This window comes from Rhinopithecus roxellana, chromosome 1, assembly GCF_007565055.1.
Source record: "Rhinopithecus roxellana isolate Shanxi Qingling chromosome 1, ASM756505v1, whole genome shotgun sequence".
NCBI classification, from domain to species: Eukaryota; Metazoa; Chordata; class Mammalia; order Primates; family Cercopithecidae; genus Rhinopithecus; species Rhinopithecus roxellana.
In genome coordinates, this window is record NC_044549.1 from 58,012,020 (window position 1) to 58,033,336 (window position 21,317).

Below are 21,317 nucleotides of genomic sequence, written 5' to 3' on the forward strand. Positions count from 1 at the left end.
CCCCTGCTGGGAGCATAGGCATCCTCTCCTTCCAACTTCCTTGGTTCATTCTCTCCAAGGAAGGGGAGGGCCAGCCCAGCCCTTGTAAGTCTGAAGGAGACTGGCCAGGCAGGTGGCCCTGGCAGCAGCTGGTCTTTGTAGGAAATCCAGTCCCCAGAGAGCCTGTGCTGCGGCCCTCAGGTGATTCCTACCTTCCCCAGGGCCAGAGGCTGAGTTAACCCTAGTTTGGTCCTAGGTTTTTGATGCCACAAACACCACCCGAGAACGGAGAGCAACCATCTTTAATTTTGGAGAACAGAATGGCTACAAGGTGAGACCTCCTTGGCTCCTCTCCTTGGTGGAACTGTGGCATGCCCCCTGCCCTCCAGGGCTCCTTTCACCGCCCGCTGATGCATAAGGGGCATGGGGCTGGCATGGCTCCTGAGTGTAATTTGGGATAAGAGAGGCTGTCTCCACCTGGGGTTTGCTTTCCAGAGGGAAGGGGGTTTTGGTGGGAGAGTCTAGGATAGGGCAGCACCTGCTTTAGCTCCGGACTCCTTGACCCTGCCTCCAGCCCCCTGAAGCAGGGTTTCAGGGCCTGGCTGCTGGTCAGCATGGGCCTCGGGGGATGAAGAGCTCCGAGCAAGGCAGGAGGCCCTGAACATGTCCGTGTTCCTCCCTCCCACCATCCTGGCGCTTCTGGTCCTGCCGCAGACCTTTTTTGTCGAGTCCATCTGTGTGGATCCTGAGGTCATAGCTGCCAACATCGTGGTGAGTGGTGCATCTGACCTTGTCAGAAGGTCGTGTGTGACAGGGACATCCCTTTTCAGGTTTTGGCTACCCTTAATTTGATCTTGAACCTTGCGGGGGTAGGGAGGCAGTGTAACATCAAATGCCGGGTCAGGTGAGCCTTGCCCTCTGTGGACCACTGTGTGGAAGGCTGGGTGGCTGGTGGACATTCACTCACCCCTCCTCCCCATCGTAACCACCTGGACACTAGGAGAGCACCTTCAGCAGGGGTGGGAGGGTGGGTGAGGGAAATGTTTTCTATTTCAGAGAAAGAAAGACTCAGTCTTCCCTTCTCCTCCCCCAGTTTATCTCAGGAATGGCCATATGGGTCTGGGGAAATGAGAGTTCAGGGTGGCGAAAGGCCTCCAGGCCTCCCCCGTACCCACAAGGATGAGGGACTTCAATCCCTGGACCCTTAGTGATACCCTCTCTGCACTCGTATGAGAACTCAGACCAGGGAGCTGCTGGACCAGCCCCCAACCTCAGCTTCCAGCCTCAGGTCCCCACCCTGGTCTCTGGCCCAACCTCCTCCAGCCCCTGCCCCGCAGTCTCCTTGGTCTTTGGCCCCGCCTGGCTTCTGACCCTGATATGTCCTTGCTCTGTGCCTGGCTTCGGCAGCAAGTGAAACTGGGCAGCCCTGACTATGTCAACCGCGACAGTGACGAGGCTACCGAGGACTTCATGAGGCGCATTGAGTGCTATGAGAACTCCTACGAGTCGCTAGATGAGGACCTGGATAGGTGAGTCAGGGCAGCACCGGGCCCTGCAGCTGCGATGACGGGCAGCAGGGGTCATACTTGGTTGCCTCCTGTGGCTCCCCATGGTGGTGGCTGGGGGACCAGAAAGCAGAGATGGTCTGATTTTCTTGTTTATTTCCTTGGGGCAGAAATTTTTGGCCAGAGGTGACTTGCAGAACACTTGTTACCTCATCCGAAACTCTGCGAGTCAGGATTTTATACTATTCCATCATGAAATCAAGCCGAATTTCTATGCAGGGGGTCTTAAAGCAGGGGTTGGCAAATATTTTCTGTCAAAGATCAGAAAGTAAATATTTTATTTAGACCTTGGAGGATGTACAGCCTCTGTTGCAGACACTTGCTCTGCTGTCACAGTACAAATGAAACATAGATGATATGTAAATCAGTGGGTATAGCTGTGTTCCAGTAAAATTTGATAAAAACAGCCCACCGCTGAATTTGACTGTCTGGCCATAGTTTACCAAATCCTGTCTTACAGAACACATGGGGCAGTGGCTGGGTAAATAATAATGTGAAGTATTACATCACAGAATGTAATACTTGAGGAAGTATTACAGTCATCATTATAACTCGTCATTGTGGAGAGACATGGGAAAATATAACACTGCATTCAGTGAAAAGGCTGGAATACAAACTTGTGCTTGGGTTCTATAATTCTATAAGCATGTGTAATACAGGCCGGGCAGAGTGGCTCATGCCTGTAATCCTAGCACTTTGGAAGGATGAGGTGGGAGGATTCCTTAAGCCCAGGATTTTGAGACCAGCCTGGGCAACATGGTGAAACCCCATCTCTACAAAAAATACAAAAATTAGCCTGGCGGCCAGGCACGGTGGCTCACGCCTGTAATCTCAGCACTTTGGGAGGCCGAGGTGGGCGGATCACGAGGTCAGGAGGTCGAGACCATCCTGGCTAACACGGTGAAACCCCGTCTGTACTAAAAATACAAACAAATTAGCTGGACGTGGTGGTGGGCACCTGTAGTCCCAGCTACTTGGGAGGCTGAGGCAGAAGAATGGCGTGAACCCGGGAGGTGGAGCTTGCAGTGAGCCGAGATCACGCCACTGCACTCCATCCTGGGCGACAGAGCGAGACTCCGTCTCAAAAAAAAAAAAAAAAAAAAAAAATTGCCTGGCATGGTGGCACACCCCTGTTGTCCCAGCTACTCAGGAGGCTGAGGTGGGAGAATCACCTAACACCAGGGAGGTCAAGGCTGCAGTGAGTTGTGATTGCACCACTGCACTCCAGCCTAGGTGACAGAGTGAGACCCTGTCTCAAAAACAAAAAAAGGATGCACATAAACCAAGAAACATAAGCAACTCTGAGGTGAATGCTTTTGGGGTGTGCATAGAGCAGTGTCCTCAGCTGGGTTCTGGAGCCAGCCCAGGCCGGGCCTGAGCTGAATGGCCTCTGCCGCCTGGGTCTCTCTGTGGCTTCCATGGTTCCCCCACACAGCATTTCTTTTCATGGTTCTGTGATGTGATCCATTTGTCTGGAGTGGCGGTTTGTCAGTAAGCATTGCTCTTGCTTTTATGGTGGTGTCATCACGACACCCCCAAACCAAGGTCCCAAGGTCCAGACAGTGAGAGCTCAACTGAGAATATCCAGAGGACTCTCGGCCTGAACCAGAGCCCACCCTGCACCCCCACACCCTGCACCCCCACAGAGACTGATTAGTGTGCTGTCCAAGCTGCAGTGCCACACGGATCCAGAGCACGGAAAGTGGCTGAGCTGGACTTATCGGCTGCCACCACCGGCACCATCCTCCTGTGCTTCTTGTCTCGTCCACCAGCTGCCCAAGGTGGGGTGTGGCAGCTGCTCAGCACACTTGGATGACCTGGACTGGGCTGTAGTGGGAGGAGGTCACTGGGGAAGGAAAGGCCAGGTCCTTGGATGGCTGGCCAGGAAGAGTGGGGGCGTGGAGCGTTTGCCAGCTACTTTCAAGTCAACAACCCTGGGGAAAACTGTCTCTTGGTTCAACTTACAGACAGTGTGTTGAGAACTCGGAGGTAGGCGAGAGGGGCCCCAGGGACACATGAGCAGCGGAGAAAGTCATGATGTGGTATGGCGGACCCCCGACTTTGGATGTCACCTTTGGGAAGCATGATGAGTGACGAGCACCTCCCATCTCCTGTCTCCCACAGGGTTTGCCTGTGCGTCACACTCACTGTGTTGCTCCCGCCTCACCCCCATCACTCGCACACCAGCTGACGGTCCTGAGGGTTGTAATCTCTGGTGGTCAGAGGTGCAAGGCCTTGCAGTGACTCCGTGGCTGGCCAGACATGCTCTGTGAGGACCCTGGCCACACTCACAGGCTTCTTTCTACCTTCTCTGTGGACAGGGACCTGTCCTATATCAAGATCATGGATGTGGGTCAGAGCTACGTGGTGAACCGTGTAGCTGACCACATCCAGAGCCGCATCGTATATTACCTCATGAACATCCACGTGACCCCCCGCTCCATCTACCTCTGCCGGCACGGGGAGAGTGAGCTCAACCTCAAGGGCCGGATTGGCGGGGACCCAGGACTGTCCCCCCGGGGCAGGGAGGTCAGTGCATGTGTCCCTGTGTGTGCACATGGGCCTGCATTTGTACCTCTGCATGGCTAGGTTTATGCATGTGTGTGTGCGCTGGGGCAGGGCTCCCATTCTTTTTTCTTTTCTTTGTTTTTTATTTGTATTTTTTGGGGGTGGGGCTCCCATTCTTTTAATGTGCAGTCGAGGTGAATGACCTTCATTCAGCCTAGAATCTTCCCATCATGTAAGGAAGGTCACCAAGCAACAAGCAAATCTCTGGTCTCCATGTGAGTTGTCACTCGCTGAGCTCCTTTTGTCAGAGGCATGCCACCCTTGGAGCGACCTGAGTCCATACAGTGTAGCAGATGGCTGTGTCGCAGTCCAGGGGAGATAGTGAGACCTCAGTGGTCACGAAGCACAGGGTTGTGGGGAGGCAGTGGCCCTGATGAGTCACAGCTGGAACTGCGCTACTGTGCTCAGGGTCTGGAAGGGTGGACAAGAACAGGACTTGTGTTCTTGTGTGTCAGCATGTGTGTCATTGACAAGTTAGTTCATGCTTTTTACCAAACCTGTAGTGAGTGTTCAAGGTGAGGATGATCTCATGAACCCTGCAGCTGTGGGATGCTTTAAGGGCAGCCCAGGACCTGTGGGTCTGAGTTTGCTTATGATGTATTTCAGTTTGCCAAGAGTCTGGCCCAGTTCATCAGTGACCAGAATATCAAGGATCTGAAGGTCTGGACAAGCCAGATGAAGAGGACAATCCAGACGGCTGAGGCGCTAGGTGTGCCCTATGAACAGTGGAAGGTCCTCAACGAGATCGACGCGGTAGTTACCGTCCCTCCCTCCCTGTCTGCCTCCCGGACACCGCAGGGCCGATGCATCGCATTGTAACAACAGTGACCATTGTTCCCCTTGGGCAAAGGAGAGGAGAGAGAAAGGATACAGGAACCTAGGGGCTGGGAGCAGAGAGGAAAGGGCAGCCTAACAGGATGGGACCTTGGGTGAGCCCTAGACCATTCTCAGGAGTGAGCCTGGGAATTGACACCTCAACCTCACTCTCCTCCCTCCCTGTGGCCTCCTGCTAGGGTTCCTCATGGTCTAGCTCAACAAGAAATCAGCGGCCAGGGGAGCTTGGTAGCTGCAGTCAGCCATAGCCAACCTGCCAGGGATCTGGAGACACAAATGAGGTGAACCAGCACGGCCTTTGTCTCTTTAAAGATGCTGTTCTGGCCAGGAGTGGTGGCTCACGCCTGCAATCCTAGCACTTTGGGAGGCTGAGGTGGGCTGATCACCTGAAGTCAGGAGTTTGACTCCAACCTGGCCAACTGACCAGTATCATCCCATAGGTCACTGAACTTCTGGTTTTTTTCTTTCTTCTGTTCATTTTTTCTCAGTCTTTTTTTCCTTCCGAGCTTTAGTTCACTTATCTTTACTTCTGCATTTTTATTAAACCCATCCAGGGAACTTTTCATATCAGATGTGGTGTTTCAAAGCTCCAGGAATTCCACTTTTTTCCTTTCTTGAATCTTTCATTATTTCTTCATCTTCATCGTGCTTGGCTCTGAAGTCCAGGAAGTGCCTCTGGGCAGTAAGCTGCTGCCTTTTCCCCTCCGTTTGCTTCCCTTTTCTCAAGGATCACAGTCCTGCCTAGTCTCGTGTCTAAAAACAGTTGTTTGATTTGTCCTTTTGTTTATTTATTTATTTATTTGAGACGGAGGTTTGCTCTTGTTGTCCAGGTTGGAGTGCAATGGCATGATCTCGGCTCACTGCCACCTTCGCCTCCTGGGTTCAAGTGATTCTCGTGCCTCTGCCTCCAGAGTAGCTGGGATTACAGGCGCCCGCCACCACACCAGCTAAATTTTGTATTTTTGGTAGAGACAGGGTTTCACCACGTTGGCCAGGCTGGTCTTGAACTCCCGACCTCAGGCGATCCACCCGCCTCGACCTCCCAAAGTGCTGGGATTACAGGTGTGAGCCACGGCACCCTGCCAGTTTGTCCTTTTTAAAATAATAGTTGTTTTTGTTGGGGCCAGAGCAAATCTGGTACCAGTTGCTCCATCGTGGCTTGGTCTGTATTATGGGTGGTTCCCATTTCAATATGAAAAGCTTTTGCTGTGGATATATACTTTGACTAATTTGAATATTACCACCCCTGCTTTTGTTTTTCCTTTTTTTTTTTTTTTTTACTGTAGTAAAATACACATAACATAAAATTTATCATCATAGCTGTTTTGAAGTGTACATTTCAGGGGTATGAAGTATATTTACAATGTTATGCAACCATCACCACCATGCATCTCCAGAACTCTTTTAATCTTGTAAAACAGAAACTCTGTACCCATTGAACAATAACTCAAGCCAGATGTGTTGGTTCATAGCTGTAGTCCCAGGTACTTGGGAGGCTCAGGTGGGAGGATTGCTTGAGCCCATGAGTTTGAGGCTGTAGTGTGCTATGATTGCATTCACCAATGGCTCTTGCAGTCCAGCCTGGGCAACATAAGAGACCCCATCTCTAAAAAAATTTAAGAAAGAAAAACAGTAACTTTATTTGCTACTCCCAGCCCCTGGCAACCACTTTCTGTCTTTATGACTTTGACTACTTTATACACCTCATATAAGTGAAATCATATAGTATTTGTCTTTTTGTAACTGGTTACTTCAGTTAGCATAACATCCTCAAGGTTCATCCAGATTGCAGCTTGCATAAGAGTTTCCTTCCCCCCTTTTTTTTTTTAAGACAGCATCTCACTCTGTCACCCAGGCTACAGTGCAATGCAGCAATCACTGCAGCCTCAAACTCCTAGACTCAATGATTCTCTTGCCTTAGCCTCCTTAGTAGCTGGGACTAGCAAGTGTACACCACCATGCCTAGCTAATTTTTTAATTTTTTGTAGAGAAGGGAGGCTCCCTATATTGCCCAGGCTGGTCCCAAACTCCTAGCTTCAAGCGATTCTACCACCTTGGCCTCCCAAAGTGCTCAGATTACAAGTGTGAATCACTACACCCTACACCCAGCCTGAAGAATTTTCTTCCTTTTTTTTTTTTTGAGGCAGAGTCTTGCTCTGTCGCCCAGGCTGGAGTGCAGTGGCTGGATCTCAGCTCACTGCAAGCTCCGCCTCCCGGGTTTACGCCATTCTCCTGCCTCAGCCTCCCGAGTAACTGGGACTACAGGCGCCCGCCACCTCGCCCGGCTAGTTTTTTGTATTTTTTAGTAGAGACGGGGTTTCACCGTGTTAGCCAGGATGGTCTCGATCTCCTGACCTCGTGATCTGCCCGTCTCGGCCTCCCAAAGTGCTGGGATTACAGGCTTGAGCCACCACGCCCTGCCAATTTTCTTCCTTTTTAAGGCAGAATAAGATTCTATTGTATACCACATTTCCTGTATCCATTCATCTGCCAATGGACACTTGGACAGCTTCCACTTTTTAGCTATTGTGGATAATGCAGCTATGAACATGGATACAAATGTCTCTTTGAGACCCTGCTCTCACTCAATTCAGTTGTTTTTGGTATAGATCTAGAAGTAAAATTGCCAGATCCTATGGTAATTCTGTTTTTATTTTTATTTTATTTATTTATTTATTTTTGAAACGGAGTCTTGCTCTGTCGCCCAGGCTGGAGGGCAAGGCGCGATCTCAGCTCACTGCAACCTCCACCTCCCTGGTTCAGGCAATTCCCCTGCCTCAGCCTCCCGAGTAGCTGGGATTGTAGGCACACACCACCACGCCTAGCTAATTCTTTTGTATTTTTAGTAGAAACGGGGTTTCACATGTTGGTCAGACTGGTCTCGAACTCCTGACCTCAAGTGATCCACCCGCCTCAGCCTCCCAAAATGCTGGGATTACAGGCATGAGCCACCGTGCCCGGCCTCTGCTTTTATTTTTTTGAGGAACTGCTGTACTGTTTCCCATAGCAGCTGCATCATTTTACATTTCTACCAGAAGTGCACATGGGTTCCAATTTCTCCACATCCTCGTCAACACTTGTTGTTTTCTTTTCTTTTCTTTTTAAATAGTAGTCATCCTAATGGGTGTGGTATTGCATTGTGGTTTTGATTTGTTATTCCTGCTTTCTGTCCATATAATTTTTTCTTTTCTTTTTTTTTTTTTTTTAGCAACAGAGTCTTGCTCTGTTGTCCTGGCTGGAGCTCTATGGCACCATCACAGTTCACTGCAGCCTTGACCTCCCGAGTTCAAGTAATCCTCCTACCTCAGCCTCCCAAGTAGCTAGGACTACAGGCGCACATCACTGTGCCCAGCTAAATTAAGAAAAAAACATTTTTTTTGGCCGGGTGTGGTGGCTTATGCCTATAATCTCAGCACTTTGGGAGGCCACGGTGGGCAGATCACCTGAGGTCGGGAGTTCGAGACCCGGGAGGTGGAGGTTGTGGTGAGCCAAGATCGTGCCACTGCACTCCAGCCTGGGCAACAAGAGCAAAACTCCCTCTCAAAATTTAAAAAAAAAAAAATTTTCTGCCTCCCAGGTTCAAGTGATTCTCCTGCCTCAGCCTTCCGAGTAGCTGGGATTACAGGAATGAGCCACCAAGCCTGGCTAATTTTGTATTTTTAGTAGAGATGAGGTTTCTCCATGTTGGTCAGGCTGGTCTCAAACTCCTGACCTCAGGTGATCCCACCTCAGCCTCCCAAATTGCTAGTATTACAGGCGTGAGCCACTACACCTGTCCTAAATTTAAAAAATTTAGAGATGTGGTCTTGCTATGTTGCCCAGGGTGGTCTTGAACTCCTGGGCTCAAGCGATCCTCCTTCCTTGGCCTCCCAAAGTGCTGAGATTACAGGCATGAACCACCGTGCCCAACCTGTCCATATTTTTTTATTATGTTTTTTTCCCTTTTATTTTTAACATTTTTGTATCATTTTCTTTAGAATAAAGAGCATAGGCCAGGCGCAGTGGCTCATGCCTGCAATTCCAGCACTTTGGGAGGCTGAGGTGGGCAGATCACTTGAGGCTAGGAGTTCAAGACCAGCCTGGTCAACATGGCAAAACCCCGTCTCTTCTAAAAATACAAAAAATTAGCCAGCCGTGGTGGCCTCTACCTATAATCCCAGCACTCAGGAGGCTGAGGCAGGAGAATTGTTTGAACCCAGGAGGCAGAGGTTGCAGTGAGCTGAGATTGCACCACTGCACTCCAACCTGGGCAACAGAGCGAGACCCTGTCTCAAAAAAAAAAAAAAAAAAAAGATGGCAGCTTTCTCTGTCTTCCTCTTCACTTCCTTCTGTGCTTTCACCAGCATAATCTTTCATGTCTAAATTTCTACTAACAGTCTCTTTAAGACAGTCTAGCTTTTTATCATGTACCACAAAATTCTTCCAGCCTCTACCCACTATCCAATTTCATAACCACTTCCACATTTTTAGTTCTTTATTACAGCAGCCAGCAGCACTTCACTTCCTGGTACCAAAATATGTGTTAGTATTCAAGTGTGGTGGTGCACGCCTGTAGTCCCAGCTACTTGGGAGGCTGAGGTGGGAGGATCACCTGAGCCTGGGAAGTTTGAGGCTGCAGTGAGCCAAGGTCACACCACTGGACTCCAGTCTGGGTGACAGAGTAAGACTGTCTCAAAAAACAAAACAAAATAAAAAAACCACTAAATATAAAAAAATATATATGTATTGGTTTACTAGGGCTGCCGTAACAAAGCACTACAGATGAGTGGCTTAAAATGACATGAATTGGGCCGGGCGCGGTGGCTCAAGCCTGTAATCCCAGCACTTTGGGAGGCCGAGACGGGCGGATCACGAGGTCAGGAGATCGAGACCATCCTGGCTAACACGGTGAAACCCCGTCTCTACTAAAAAATACAAAAAACTAGCCGGGCGAGGTGGTGGTCGCCTGTAGTCCCAGCTACTCGGGAGGCTGAGGCAGGAGAATGGCATGAACCCGGGAGGCGGAGCTCGCAGTGAGCTGAGATCAGGCCACAGCACTCCAGCCTGGGCAGCAGTGCGAGACTCTGTCTCAAAAAAAAAAAAAAAAAAAAAAATGACATGAATTGATTCTCTCACAATTCTGGAGGCTGGAAGTCTGAAATGAAGGCCTCAGCAGGGCTGTGCTCCCTCTGAAGGTGCTAATAAAGAACCTTCCTGGCCGGGCGCGGTGGCTCAAGCCTGTAATCCCAGCATTTTGGGAGGCCGAGACGGGCGGATCACGAGGTCAGGAGATCGAGACCATCCTGGCTAACACTGTGAAACCCCGCCTCTACTAAAAAATACAAAAAACTAGCCGGGCGAGGTGGCGGGCGCGGTGGCGTAAACCCGGGAGGCGGAGCTTGCAGTGAGCTGAGATCCGGCCACCACTGCACTCCAGCCCGGGCGACAGAGCAAGACTCCGTCTAAAAAAAAAAAAAAAAAGAACCTTCCTCACCTCTTCCTAGTTTCCAGTTGTTGCCAGCAATCCTTGGTATTTCTTGGCTCATAGCCTCATCATTCCAATCCCACCTCTGTCCGCTGGCTGTTGTCACATGGCTTTCTTCCCTATGTGTGTCTGTCCGTGCCTTCACATGGCATTCTTTTTTTTTTTTTTTTTTTTTTTGAGATAGAGTCTCACTCTGTCACCCAGGCTGGAGTGCAGTGGCACGATCTCAGCTCACTGCAACCTCTGCCTCCCAGGTTCAAGAGATTCTTCTGCCTCAGCCTCCCAACTAGCTGGGACTATAGGCGTGTGCCACCACACCCAGCTAATTTTTGTATTTTTTTAGTAGAGACGGGGTTTCACCTTATTGGCCAGGCTGGTCTCAGACTCCTGACCTCATGATCCACCCGCCTCAGCCTCCCAGAGTTCTGGGGTTGCAGGCATGAGCCACCGCACCTGGCCTACATGGCGTTCTTAAAAGGACACCAATGATTGGATTTAGGACCCACTCTAATACAATATGTCCCCATCTTTTTTTTTTTTTGAGACAGAGTCTCACTCTCTTCCCCAGGCTGGAGTGCAGTGCTGCGATCTTGGCTCACTGCAATCTCCACCTCCTGGGTACGTGCGATTCTCCTGCCTATAGGCGTGCGCCACCACACCTGACTAATTTTTGTATTTTCAGTAGAGATGGGGATTCATCATGTTGACCATGCTGGCCTTGAACTCCTGATCTCAGGTGATCCACCTGTTTCGGCCTCCCAAAGTGCTGGGATTACATGCCCAACCAACTCTTCTTTTTTTTTTTTTTGAGAGGGAGTCTCTCTCTGTTGCCCAGGCTGGAGTGCAGTGGCACAATCTCAACTCACTGCAACCACCGCCTCCTCTACCATGTCGGCCAGGCTGATCTTGAACTCCTGACCTCCTCAGCCTCCCAAAGTGCTGGGATTACAGGCATGAGCCATCACGCCCGGTCAGCTTTTTTTTTTTTTTTTTTTTTTTTTTTTTTAATGGCATTTGTAGAAGATGATCTATTCTGTGTGTGTGTGTGTGTCCCAAATAACACAAGTGAAGTTTTCCTTCATAGTTTGCATAACAACCTATACTCACAAGTAGTATTTTCACAGCACAGAAAAGAAAAAACACATAGCATCTCTGTATGTATTGGATGGGTGATGGATAGGTGGACAAGGCTGTCCTGGTAGCTTTTTACAAACAAGGAACCTTGATCAGTGTTCCTAGAGGGCCTCCCCTCCCTGGACAGGTTTCTGTTCCCTTTGCCAAGGAAATGCCCATGAATTTGGTCTCCTCTGCTTGATGCTGCCTCACCCCAAACACTCCCAAGGCTTGTCTTCTAGGCATTGTAGGAGGTGTGATGACTGTGGTATCTCCCTAGGGCGTCTGTGAGGAAATGACCTATGAGGAAATTCAGGATAATTATCCACTGGAGTTCGCCCTGCGGGACCAGGACAAGTACCGGTACCGGTACCCTAAAGGGGAGGTAGGTGGGATTTGGGGCCGCCTGGGAGTACCACCTGTGGCTGAGGGCCTGTGGGGCTCTACAGGGGCTGCGGGGGTAGCAGAAGGGGCCTGGTCTCAGAGGCAGGCCAGCCTGGGTGTGTGGTTCATTTCCACCCCTTCCCAGCTGTGCGGCCCAGGCCTTAGTCCCTTCCTCAGGTGTGGGGTGGGCAGTACCGTGTAGGGCAGACCTTCAACCCGGAGACCTTTGGCTCCCTGCTCTCCATTCTTGTCTTTCCCCTTCCCAGGGTTGGAGAATTTGGAAGGGCAGGGCCTGAGGTGGGGGGTCTGTGGGGTTAGGGTTTCCTGGGACCCCTATAGACAGTGCGCTGTCCCCTGGAATTCCCAGGCCAGCTCCTTTCCCAGGGAGTTGTCGGCCCTTTCCAGGGTGCTCAAATGGCTGGGGAGTTGGGGAGACCATGGCAGACCTGGGACTCGGGTCTCAGCTCATTCGCGTCCCTGTCTCGGGCCTCACCCTTTGGATGCTTCCTTTTGTCACAGGCTGAGCCCATCCTCCCTGTGGCTCCAGGCACCACCCCCAGCCCTGGCACCAGACCCGGGGAGACCTTCCACACATGAGTTGGCTACCACAAGCCACTGCACTTGTCACCTTCTCTGACAGAGGTCAGCCCCGGCCCCAGGTCAGAAACTGAGGGTCACCTTGACTGAGGCATCTCCTTTGAATTCCAGGAGGTGGCCTGGGGCAGGGGCCAAATAAAAATATCCCCCATCAACACACATATGTACATGTATATATACACATGTAGAAGCACCTCCACCCAGAAACTAGGCTCACAGGCCCCCACACTGTACCATCCTCGGGATAGTATAGCTCTTAGAAACATTAATTATTCCCCACATCATGTTGTGAGGCCAAGTTCAGATTTAGAACCAACCCAGATAACGGTCAGGAGAAACAAAGCAGCTGGCTGCTCAAACTTGAGAATACAGGGAGGAGAATTGGTTGAGAAATTCATGTTACCAAAAAAAACTGATCTATGATTTTCTCAGAACTACCAGGAGCTGGCACAAATCAGCGTGTCATTCTTGCTTCCTAATCAAAGCTGGGGTACATTCAATTCCGACTGCTGGAGGCCATTTTTGAAGGACCACTCATTGTGTGCAAAAGGATGAAACTGATGAAAATCTCTAAACCTGCCGGGTCGAGAGGCCCAGCAGGGGCCCAAACCGTACATTGCGGCAGGCATAGGGGGAAGATACTGGGCAGATAAACTGAGGATAGTTCCAGGGGACCCCAACTGTTTCTGATGAGTCACACTCCAGAAAGTTCCAGGTCTTTGCTCTCTTCCCCTGCACTCTTGTTGGTGCACTCTGTTTGCTGTGGGCTGGAAGCAGGCAGTGTCTTCTCCAGTCACATAAATTCCATAGCTGAGGATTCAGTGCAGAGCCCCATGGATGGGCACTGAGGTGGACCCTGGGATGGAGCCTGAGGCCCAGCTCTGCACTCTCAATCCTACCCGAACCTGGCCCTGAGATGGGAGAGGTGGCTCCTTTCCTCAGCTGCCCACCCCCATGCCCTCAGAAGGCTAGGCTGGAGGAGGCCCAGTCACAGCTTCCCAGAATGGTGAGCAGCTGCAGGAGTACAAGGTGGCCCAGTGTCCGGGATGTGTCTGTCCCTCCCCTGGAGCCAGGCCTGAGGGACACCTCTCTGCTTGCCCTTGCAGTCCTACGAGGACCTGGTCCAGAGACTGGAGCCTGTCATCATGGAGCTGGAGAGGCAAGAGAATGTGCTGGTCATCTGCCACCAGGCTGTGATGCGCTGCCTGCTGGCCTACTTCCTCGACAAGGCAGCAGGTGCGGGCCATGCCCCGGGGGAGGTGGGAGGGTTGTGTGAGAAGGTAGGCACTGTCACCAGGCATTTCTCGTGTGCTAGCCATTCCCCTCTGTGTCTACAGAACAGCTGCCCTACCTCAAGTGTCCACTGCACACAGTCCTGAAGCTGACCCCTGTGGCATACGGTAAGGAAGCTTCCTGAACATTGACCATGGGTAGCCATGACCTTGGATCTCTGCACAATTCCATGATTTTCTCCAAATTCCTTGAAAATTGTGTTAGGAATTTCATTCCTTCACCCACTACCCCACTACCTTTCCCAATATGCTTTTCTTCTTTCAGATGGAGTCTTGCTGTGTCACACGGGCTGCAGTGCAATGGCGTGATCTCGGCCCACTGCAACCTCCACCTCCTGGGTTCAAGTGATTCTCTTGCCTCAGCCTCCCAAGTAGCTGGGATTACAGGCACCTGCCACCATGCCCAGCTAATTTTTGTATTATTAGTAGAGACAGGGTTTCACCATGTTGTCAGGCTGGTCTTGAACTCCTGACCTTAGGTAATCTACCTGCCTTGGCCTCCCAAAGTGCTGGGATTACAGGCATGAGCTACCGTCATGAGCTACCATCCCCGGCCCTAATTTGCCTTTAAAAAGTTTGTTGTGGGGCCGGGCGCAGTGGCTCACGCCTGTAATCCTAGCACTTTGGGAGGCCGAGGCGGGCGGATCACGAGGTCAGGAGATGGAGACCATTCTGGCTAACACGGTGAAACCCCGTCTCTACTAAAAATACAAAAAAAATTAGCCGGGCATGGTGGCGGGCGCCTGTAGTCACAGCTACTCAGGAGGCTGAGACAGGAGAATGGCGTGAACCCGGGAGGCGGAGCTTGCAGTGAGCCGATATCGCACCACTACACTCTAGCCTGGTCGACAGAGCGAGACTCCGTCTCAAAAAAAAAAAAAAAAGTTTGTTGTGAAAAAGTTTATGTGGCCACAGAAGTCCTCCCCAGTGACTTTGCTTACCCATTGCCTACCTGCATGAGGGGCTTTTCTACTGATTTTTCCAAACCCCTACAAGGCCCCATGGTCCCCAGGGCCTGGACTTTATTCTGGGTGCAGGGCAGTGTGAGTCCCACCCCTGCCTCTTGCTATACCGGCAGAGACCTCAGGCAACTTCTTCATCTCTCAGGTCTTAGCTCCTCACCTTTAACACAGGTGCTCTTGGGGGAATGGCTGTGAAGCCCAGTGGCAGCTGATGTCACTCCAGTGTGATAATGGCCTCATCACCCATTGCACTGTGCACCTGGCATGTGGTTGACTGGGCCTTGCATGGTAGAGTTGGGATGTGGGTGGTTTGGGGGCCCTGAAGACTTTGAGAGTCAGTGACCTCAGCTTAGGCCTGCTGCTCCCCCGATCCCTCTCGGTCCTGGGGTTGGGGAGCCTGGGGCCTCTGCGTGGCCCTGTCTGGGCCGTCACATACGAATAAGTATGGGTCTGGCAGGGTGTCTCGTCCTTCCTCCCGGGGCTCCCCAGAGCTGCCTAAAGTGGAAGAACTAGAGTGAGGCTGAGATGGCTGCTCCATTCCACACACCCAGAGCCCCCTCCAAGAGAAGTTTCTAGCTTCTGCGGCTCAGCTGCCTTTCAGGAGTGGGGATGGATTTGCATCTTCTCTTTGGCAGGTTGTAAAGTGGAGTCCATATTCCTGAATGTGGCCGCTGTGAACACACACCGGGACAGGCCTCAGGTAGCAATGGGGTCACTGCTGGGGTAGTGGGGTGTTCCTGATGTGGGGGTATCCAGACTGCACATCCTCCAGGGCCAGGCCCAGCTGGGGCACCTGCCAGAGGGATCTTGAATCTTCTGCCAAGACTGTTGTCCTATCAGCAGGGCGGGGCCCTGGCTCTGGGTGGGGCCTGCATCTGCCCTTCCCAAGGTACCTGCCCTGCGGATGGGGAAATCCCTGATGCTGAGCCACCAGGCTCAGGAGTGCCTGAGCTTGGGTGTGGTTGGACCCCCAGGACTTGAGGAGCCACAGGGCTCTCCAGCAGCTCCTTGGAGGTCTAAGTCAAGGGGGCCCTTGGGCTCAGTGAGAAAGAGGCTAGAGGCTAAGAATGAGGCTTACTCTTCCCACTCCCCATCCCTGCAGCCGAGGCCTCATGAGCCCCTTTTCTAACCACAGCACCTTTAAAAATTAAAATGGGATCATGCACTTTTGGGGAAAGGGCCATGCAGATGCTGAAGGGGCCTCCGCAGGGGGTGGAGACCTTGGTCCAGAAGAGCAGTCACCACCTGTGCTCCCCAAGTGCCTTGTGGAAAGTAGAAGCTCTTCAGAGTGTAGCTCAGAACCACTCTTGGTCCTATGTGGGGTCCCTCCACAATGGTGGCTCCCTCTCCCATTGGGGCCAAGGGTAGGACCTACACTTCTGGGAGCCCTGGTCCCAGTTCCTGGAGTCCATTGCACGGAGAAGGCTCCTGGGCCTCAGTGATGCCTGTTGCCATCCATGATGGGGCCTGCTTCGGCTCTGGGTCCCTGCTGAGGGTGCAGGCCTTGGACTGGACCAGGACATCTGGCCTTGGACCTCATAGCATAGCTGTGTAGATGTGTCCTGTCCCTTCCCAACACCACTGCCCCCAAGCAGGACCAGTTACCCTGCAGGCCTCTCTTCCCATTGCTCTGAGAGTCCGTGCATGTCTTGGCCAAGTTCAGCCCAGGCCCAATTTAGTACCCACAAGTCACAGGGGAAGACACCTCCCAACTGGCATCCTTTGGGCCAAGGAAGGCCCAGATGGCACTGGGCCCCCAGTGCTGACAGAGTGATGGTAAGAGAGGCCCCTGGGCCTGGCAGGGTGATGGTAAGAGAGGCCCCTGGGCCTGGCAGCCCTTGGGAGCTGACCCTGCCAGTCCATCACCATAGTGTGACTGACGGTCACTTTGCCCACTATGGGTGGGTGCTTCTCAGAGGCAAACTGCTACTAACCCCAGGTTCCTGGATGGCTCCCTTCCGGCCCATCCGTTGGGGCAGGCTGTGGTGGAAAAGGGGTGCCTCAGGAAGCCTGCCCAGCAATAAGAATTATACCTGCCCCTACAATTCCAGGGGCCGGTCCTATGAGCCCAGGCTGTGGGCCATGGGAGTCATGTCTGTCTCCCTGCAGATCTGGGCATGTCATGTTGCATAAGACAGTAGCTCAGGTCATCAGTGACCAGCTCCTGCAGGTGATGGTTCCAGGGCCCACAGCTGGGAGGAGGGCCACCAGGCTCGGGGGCACGTAAGACAGCCTCAGAGAGCTAAGGGAAGTTTCAGATTCCCTATTCCTCAGGCCTGAGACACCCTGAGCCCAACAGGCCAAGGATGGGACTGAGCTCTGCAATTTGGTGGGGGCTGTCGATAGCTGAGGGCTTCAGGAGGCCCTGTGCCCCAGTTCTGAGGGGACAGACCAGGCTGCAGACCAGGAAATGCCCTTAGGCTTCTGGGGCACCTCTGACACCTGTGTGCCCACACTTTAAACCAGGAAGGAGGCACCCCTGGGAGCTGAACCCCATCCCTGCCCCAAAAATGAGGATAAAATCCCCAAGCCAGGGGTTCCTCCTCAATTGACCCAGCCCTAAGATAGGAGGAGGTAGTGGCCTTGCTTTGGGTATTGCCTGACCTGGCTGCAGTGGAGCAGGAAACGTGGTGGCTCCTCCACCGCACCTTTGTTCTATTGTCCATCCACCCACTGTGTGGCACGAAGCTCTTGGCTATGCATTCTTAGGGAAGCTTACGTTCTAGAATCTTGCGGCCAGGGCTGCTACAGTGAGAATGTGAAGCCTGATGAGCCACAGTGATAAGGAAGGTTAGACAGCAGGCATCTCATCTATTCCTGCCATGGAGTGAACGCTCTGTGTTTTTATTGTACAGAACGTGGACATCTCAAGACCTCCAGAGGAAGCCCTTGTCACGGTGCCTGCTCACCAGTGACCATGTTCATCCCCTGTGACCATTAGGCAGGCACTGGTCTCTGCAGAGGGGGTCATTCCAGGCCCTCCAGTGTGTGTGATAGTCACCATGCCATGCAGGGATATTCTTGAAGCCACACATGGCTGGCGGAACCCAGAACCCCCGCTCCAGCGCACCTGGCTCTTTGATGACAGTCGGCAACAAGGTTGTGCATGGCTCCTGACCTGCTGCTAAGAGTCACTTGACCAGACTGCATCTGCATGGGCTGTGCGGTGGTTGCCCAGCCCCAGATTCTTCCAGCGCAGCTCTTAGGTGTTCACTCTCGCCAGCTCAGTTGGCTTTGTGAAGTGTGAAACCCTACAATGTGAAAGGAAAGTGCTTGCAGTGATGTTCCTACTGTGGCCCAGCTGCCCAGCGTGGACCTGGTGACTCCGCAGGGCCTCTACCATCCTCTCTGTGGTCACTGCCTGAGCCAGAGGCCAGGTGTTCATGGGGCCCTGAGCTTCTGCTGCCTCTGGTGAGAGGGAGAGCCCTTCCCATCCTTACCCACCAGGAACTAGAGCCCCAACCACAGCAGATGCTTCCCAGGCAGCCACTGGCCAGGCCCTTGTATCCATGTCACCCTTATTTGCGGGCATTCATGGAAGCAATGCGCTTGCTTCGGCACATTGCAATGCACAGAAATGTGCGGGCAGGGGGGCAGTTGTGGTCGCCCCTCCCCTGTTGTGCATGTACCCGGCTACTTAGGTATGCTTAGGGGAGCTGGTGGCCAGGGATGCCACTTCAGGCCTGCTCTCACAGTAAAACCACCTCAAGACAGGGCAGCATACGAGTTACCTTCCTGGTGCACACACCGAAGTGCTCGAGGGAGAGGCTGCCGCCCCCTCTCCCCTTCCCTGGCTGTGAACACTGGCAGCCGAAGGGGAGGTGGCCTCTCGCCTGTTGCTGCCTGTGTCCACACAGGAATGTACACTGGTGGCAGAGACATGCATTTGCCATAAATGATTCAGAAACACTTGTATGGTCCTGTAAAACTTTTCTGGTGTTTGTTGACTTCTGCCTGTGGGCCTGAGGAAGGGAGAAGGCAGAACCCATAGGCAGTCCCTGGGCAAGGGAGGATTTTCCCAGCTGCAGCACAGCTTTCCATTCATGTGCATGTGAGTCTGGTGAAAATGGCCTTGTGAAGTCCAGTGTCTGTCATGCCCCTGAGTTCTTTTGGTCCCAGAGAGGCGCCTGGGCAGTCTGTTTACAGCTGGCAAACACTGGCTGGCAAGTTGTGGTGCTGGGTCAGAAAGTGTCTGGACTGGTAATCGGGTGCCCTGCTGTCCACAGGTGGACTCTGGGAAAGCCAGGCCCCTGGATCCCAAGTCCTTTGTGTCCGGAGCCTTCCCTGGCCTGTGCCTGGAGCACAGCACATCCTTCCAGCCTCCCAGGGCTTTGCAGCCTCAGATGCCACCTGCCCCTGAGAGAAGTTAGCATCCCTGGCCCTGGCTGGTGGTCTCATCCTTGTGTGCTGCTCTCCTAAGAGATGTCCAAGGCGGAGCAGGGGCAGGATCCTCCTTCCACACTCATCTGTCAGAGCCCCAAACCCTTTAGACCCAGAGCCCAAGGACCATGCCACTCCCTTTGGGGCAGGGGGACTGCAGCCTTTGCTTCTGGGTCTTTTGGAGTTTCGGTGACTTTTGTCACCTGGACACACTTGTTAGCCATAGTGGGGCCCCTTGGTCAGCAACAGTGCATGTACCTCTGGATGTCACCTGAGGTGAGACCACTGAGGCCTTTTCTCTCTGTGTACAGAGGGGAGTTAGGAGCTGCTGGACTGGATGCATTACAAGGACTGGGGACAGGGCAGAGGGACGTCCAGGGATCAGGGCATGAGTGGGGGCAGCCCCCCGGCCTCTGCCCTGGCATGGTCTCCGCATGGGCTGTGGCATGGCTGATTGGCTGCCACATTTCGGCCATGCGGGCCGGCGTGCCCATGTTCCAGATATTTTCCCGAGTTCTCCAGAATGGATGGTATCGAATCTCAGCCACATGCAACACTGTGTCCAGCATTCTTTGCAATAAATACTCTTTAAAAAATAATCTCAGGTTGTATTTGATAGCCAGTTCTCCATTTGTGAAGTGTTTTTTTTTTCTGGCCTGCTTTGTCGATGCCTGGTGCTGTGGTCTTCCTCGAAGGTCTGTGTCGGGATCCTTGGTTCAGCTTCCACCCCCATGTTCACTCTCACTGAAGAGGAATGGTGCTGCCCTGGAGTGAGCCCTGGCCTGGCACACGTGGGCAGGGGCCTGAGTCTTCCCTGGGCTGACCTGGGGTGTGGGGCCCTTGGCCCTGAACAAGAGGCAGATGTGGAGGGGGTGGTGAAGCTGGAGTGGAGCATTGTTAAGGGAAGGATTCTGAGGTCCCTAGGAATGTGGGCTCCAAATGTGGCATTCTTGGGGAGGGGGCCCTGGGGGCTGGGTCGAGGATGTAGTGGCTACATGAGGCTGTGGGTGAGGGCATGCTGACCACTGTTTTGGTATTTTCTTTTTCTTTTTTATTTTTGGAGACGGAGTTTCTCTCTTGTTTCCCAGGCTGGAGTGCAATGGCACAATCTCGCCTCACTGCAACCTCCGCCCCGGGTTCAAGCAATTCTCCTGCCTCGGCCTCCCTGAGCAGCTGGGATTATAGGCATGCGCCATCACACCCAGCTAATTTTTACATTTTTAGTGGAGACAGGGTTTTTCCATGTTGGTCAGGCTTGTCTCGAACTCCCGAATTTAACTGATCCACCCGCCTCCGCCTCCCAAAGTGCTGGGATTACAGGCATGAACCACTGTGCCCAGCCTGTTCTGGTATTTTCTTTGTCATCTGCATCTGGGGTGGGGAAGGTGGAGACAAGGGACAGGGTGTTCTTTTTCCCATACCTCAGAACATCATGGGGCTGTCCATACTTCCTGCCCTGCAGCTGGCTTTCCGGGAAGTGGGTTGTAGGGTGCCTCCTCTGTGGACAAGATGGGGCGGGGCATCGCCGGGTGCCCACCTGTGCTCCTCCCAGTGTGTCAGGGCAGAGGATGGCTATGGCTGGCCTGCTTCTGGGTGGTTTGGGTGGCCAGCAGCTATGTTTCTGCCTTCTCCAACTATGCCAAGGGGTCTGAGGGAGAGGCAGCTTTGCAGGATTCAGGTGGTGACTAACCTCCGCCTGGTGAGAGCTTGGAGGACAGCTTCGGGGTCCTCACCTGTGTCTTGGCACTGAGTTCCTAGGGTGGACACCTGACTCTCTTTGAGGCTTCTCAGCACTTTTGGAAGAAGGTTTTGAAGATATTAGTAGAAAACAACAAAAGGAATGAAATATAACAATATCGGAGATTTTCTTCAGGTCCAATGTTGTACCATAACCTAGAAAGGGCAATTATATTATTGTGTTGAGTAGCATTTTGGGTTACTGGGAAATAATAGCCATCATATAAGGTCACAGGATATTTGTTTTGTATTTTATTTTTTTTGAGACAGAGTTTCACTCTTGTTGCCGAGGCTGGAGTGCAATGACGTCATCTCCGCTCACTGCAACCTCCCCATCCCGGGTTCAAGCAATTCTCCTGCCTCAGCCTCCCAAGTAGCTGGGATTACAGGTGTGCGCCACCACACCTGGCTAATTTTGTATTTTTAGTAGAGATGGGGATTC

The 21,317-nt window shown here is 52.4% G+C and overlaps 1 protein-coding gene across 4 annotated transcripts in view; it reads left to right on the forward strand.

Moving 5' to 3' along the window:
- PFKFB4 (6-phosphofructo-2-kinase/fructose-2,6-biphosphatase 4) overlaps nucleotides 1–19,737 on the forward strand; it is a 40,441-nt gene extending 20,704 nt beyond the window's left edge. For 2 of the 4 annotated variants that reach the window (XM_030915756.1, XM_010370372.2), the window contains exons 5-14: nucleotides 236–310; nucleotides 694–750; nucleotides 1,387–1,508; nucleotides 3,866–4,073; nucleotides 4,719–4,865; nucleotides 11,804–11,908; nucleotides 13,611–13,740; nucleotides 13,842–13,904; nucleotides 15,394–15,458; nucleotides 17,614–19,737. In XM_030915756.1, coding sequence (XP_030771616.1) covers nucleotides 236–310; nucleotides 694–750; nucleotides 1,387–1,508; nucleotides 3,866–4,073; nucleotides 4,719–4,865; nucleotides 11,804–11,908; nucleotides 13,611–13,740; nucleotides 13,842–13,904; nucleotides 15,394–15,458; nucleotides 17,614–17,673 — 1,032 coding nt within the window. In that variant the 3' untranslated portion in view covers nucleotides 17,674–19,737. Of the gene's footprint in view, nucleotides 1–235; nucleotides 311–693; nucleotides 751–1,386; nucleotides 1,509–3,865; nucleotides 4,074–4,718; nucleotides 4,866–11,803; nucleotides 11,909–12,426; nucleotides 12,567–13,610; nucleotides 13,741–13,841; nucleotides 13,905–15,393; nucleotides 15,459–17,613 lie in introns of those variants that run through there. The other 2 variants (XR_004052889.1, XM_030915815.1) reach the window with 2 other exon arrangements.
- The last annotated feature ends 1,580 nt before the right edge of the window (nucleotides 19,738–21,317 follow it).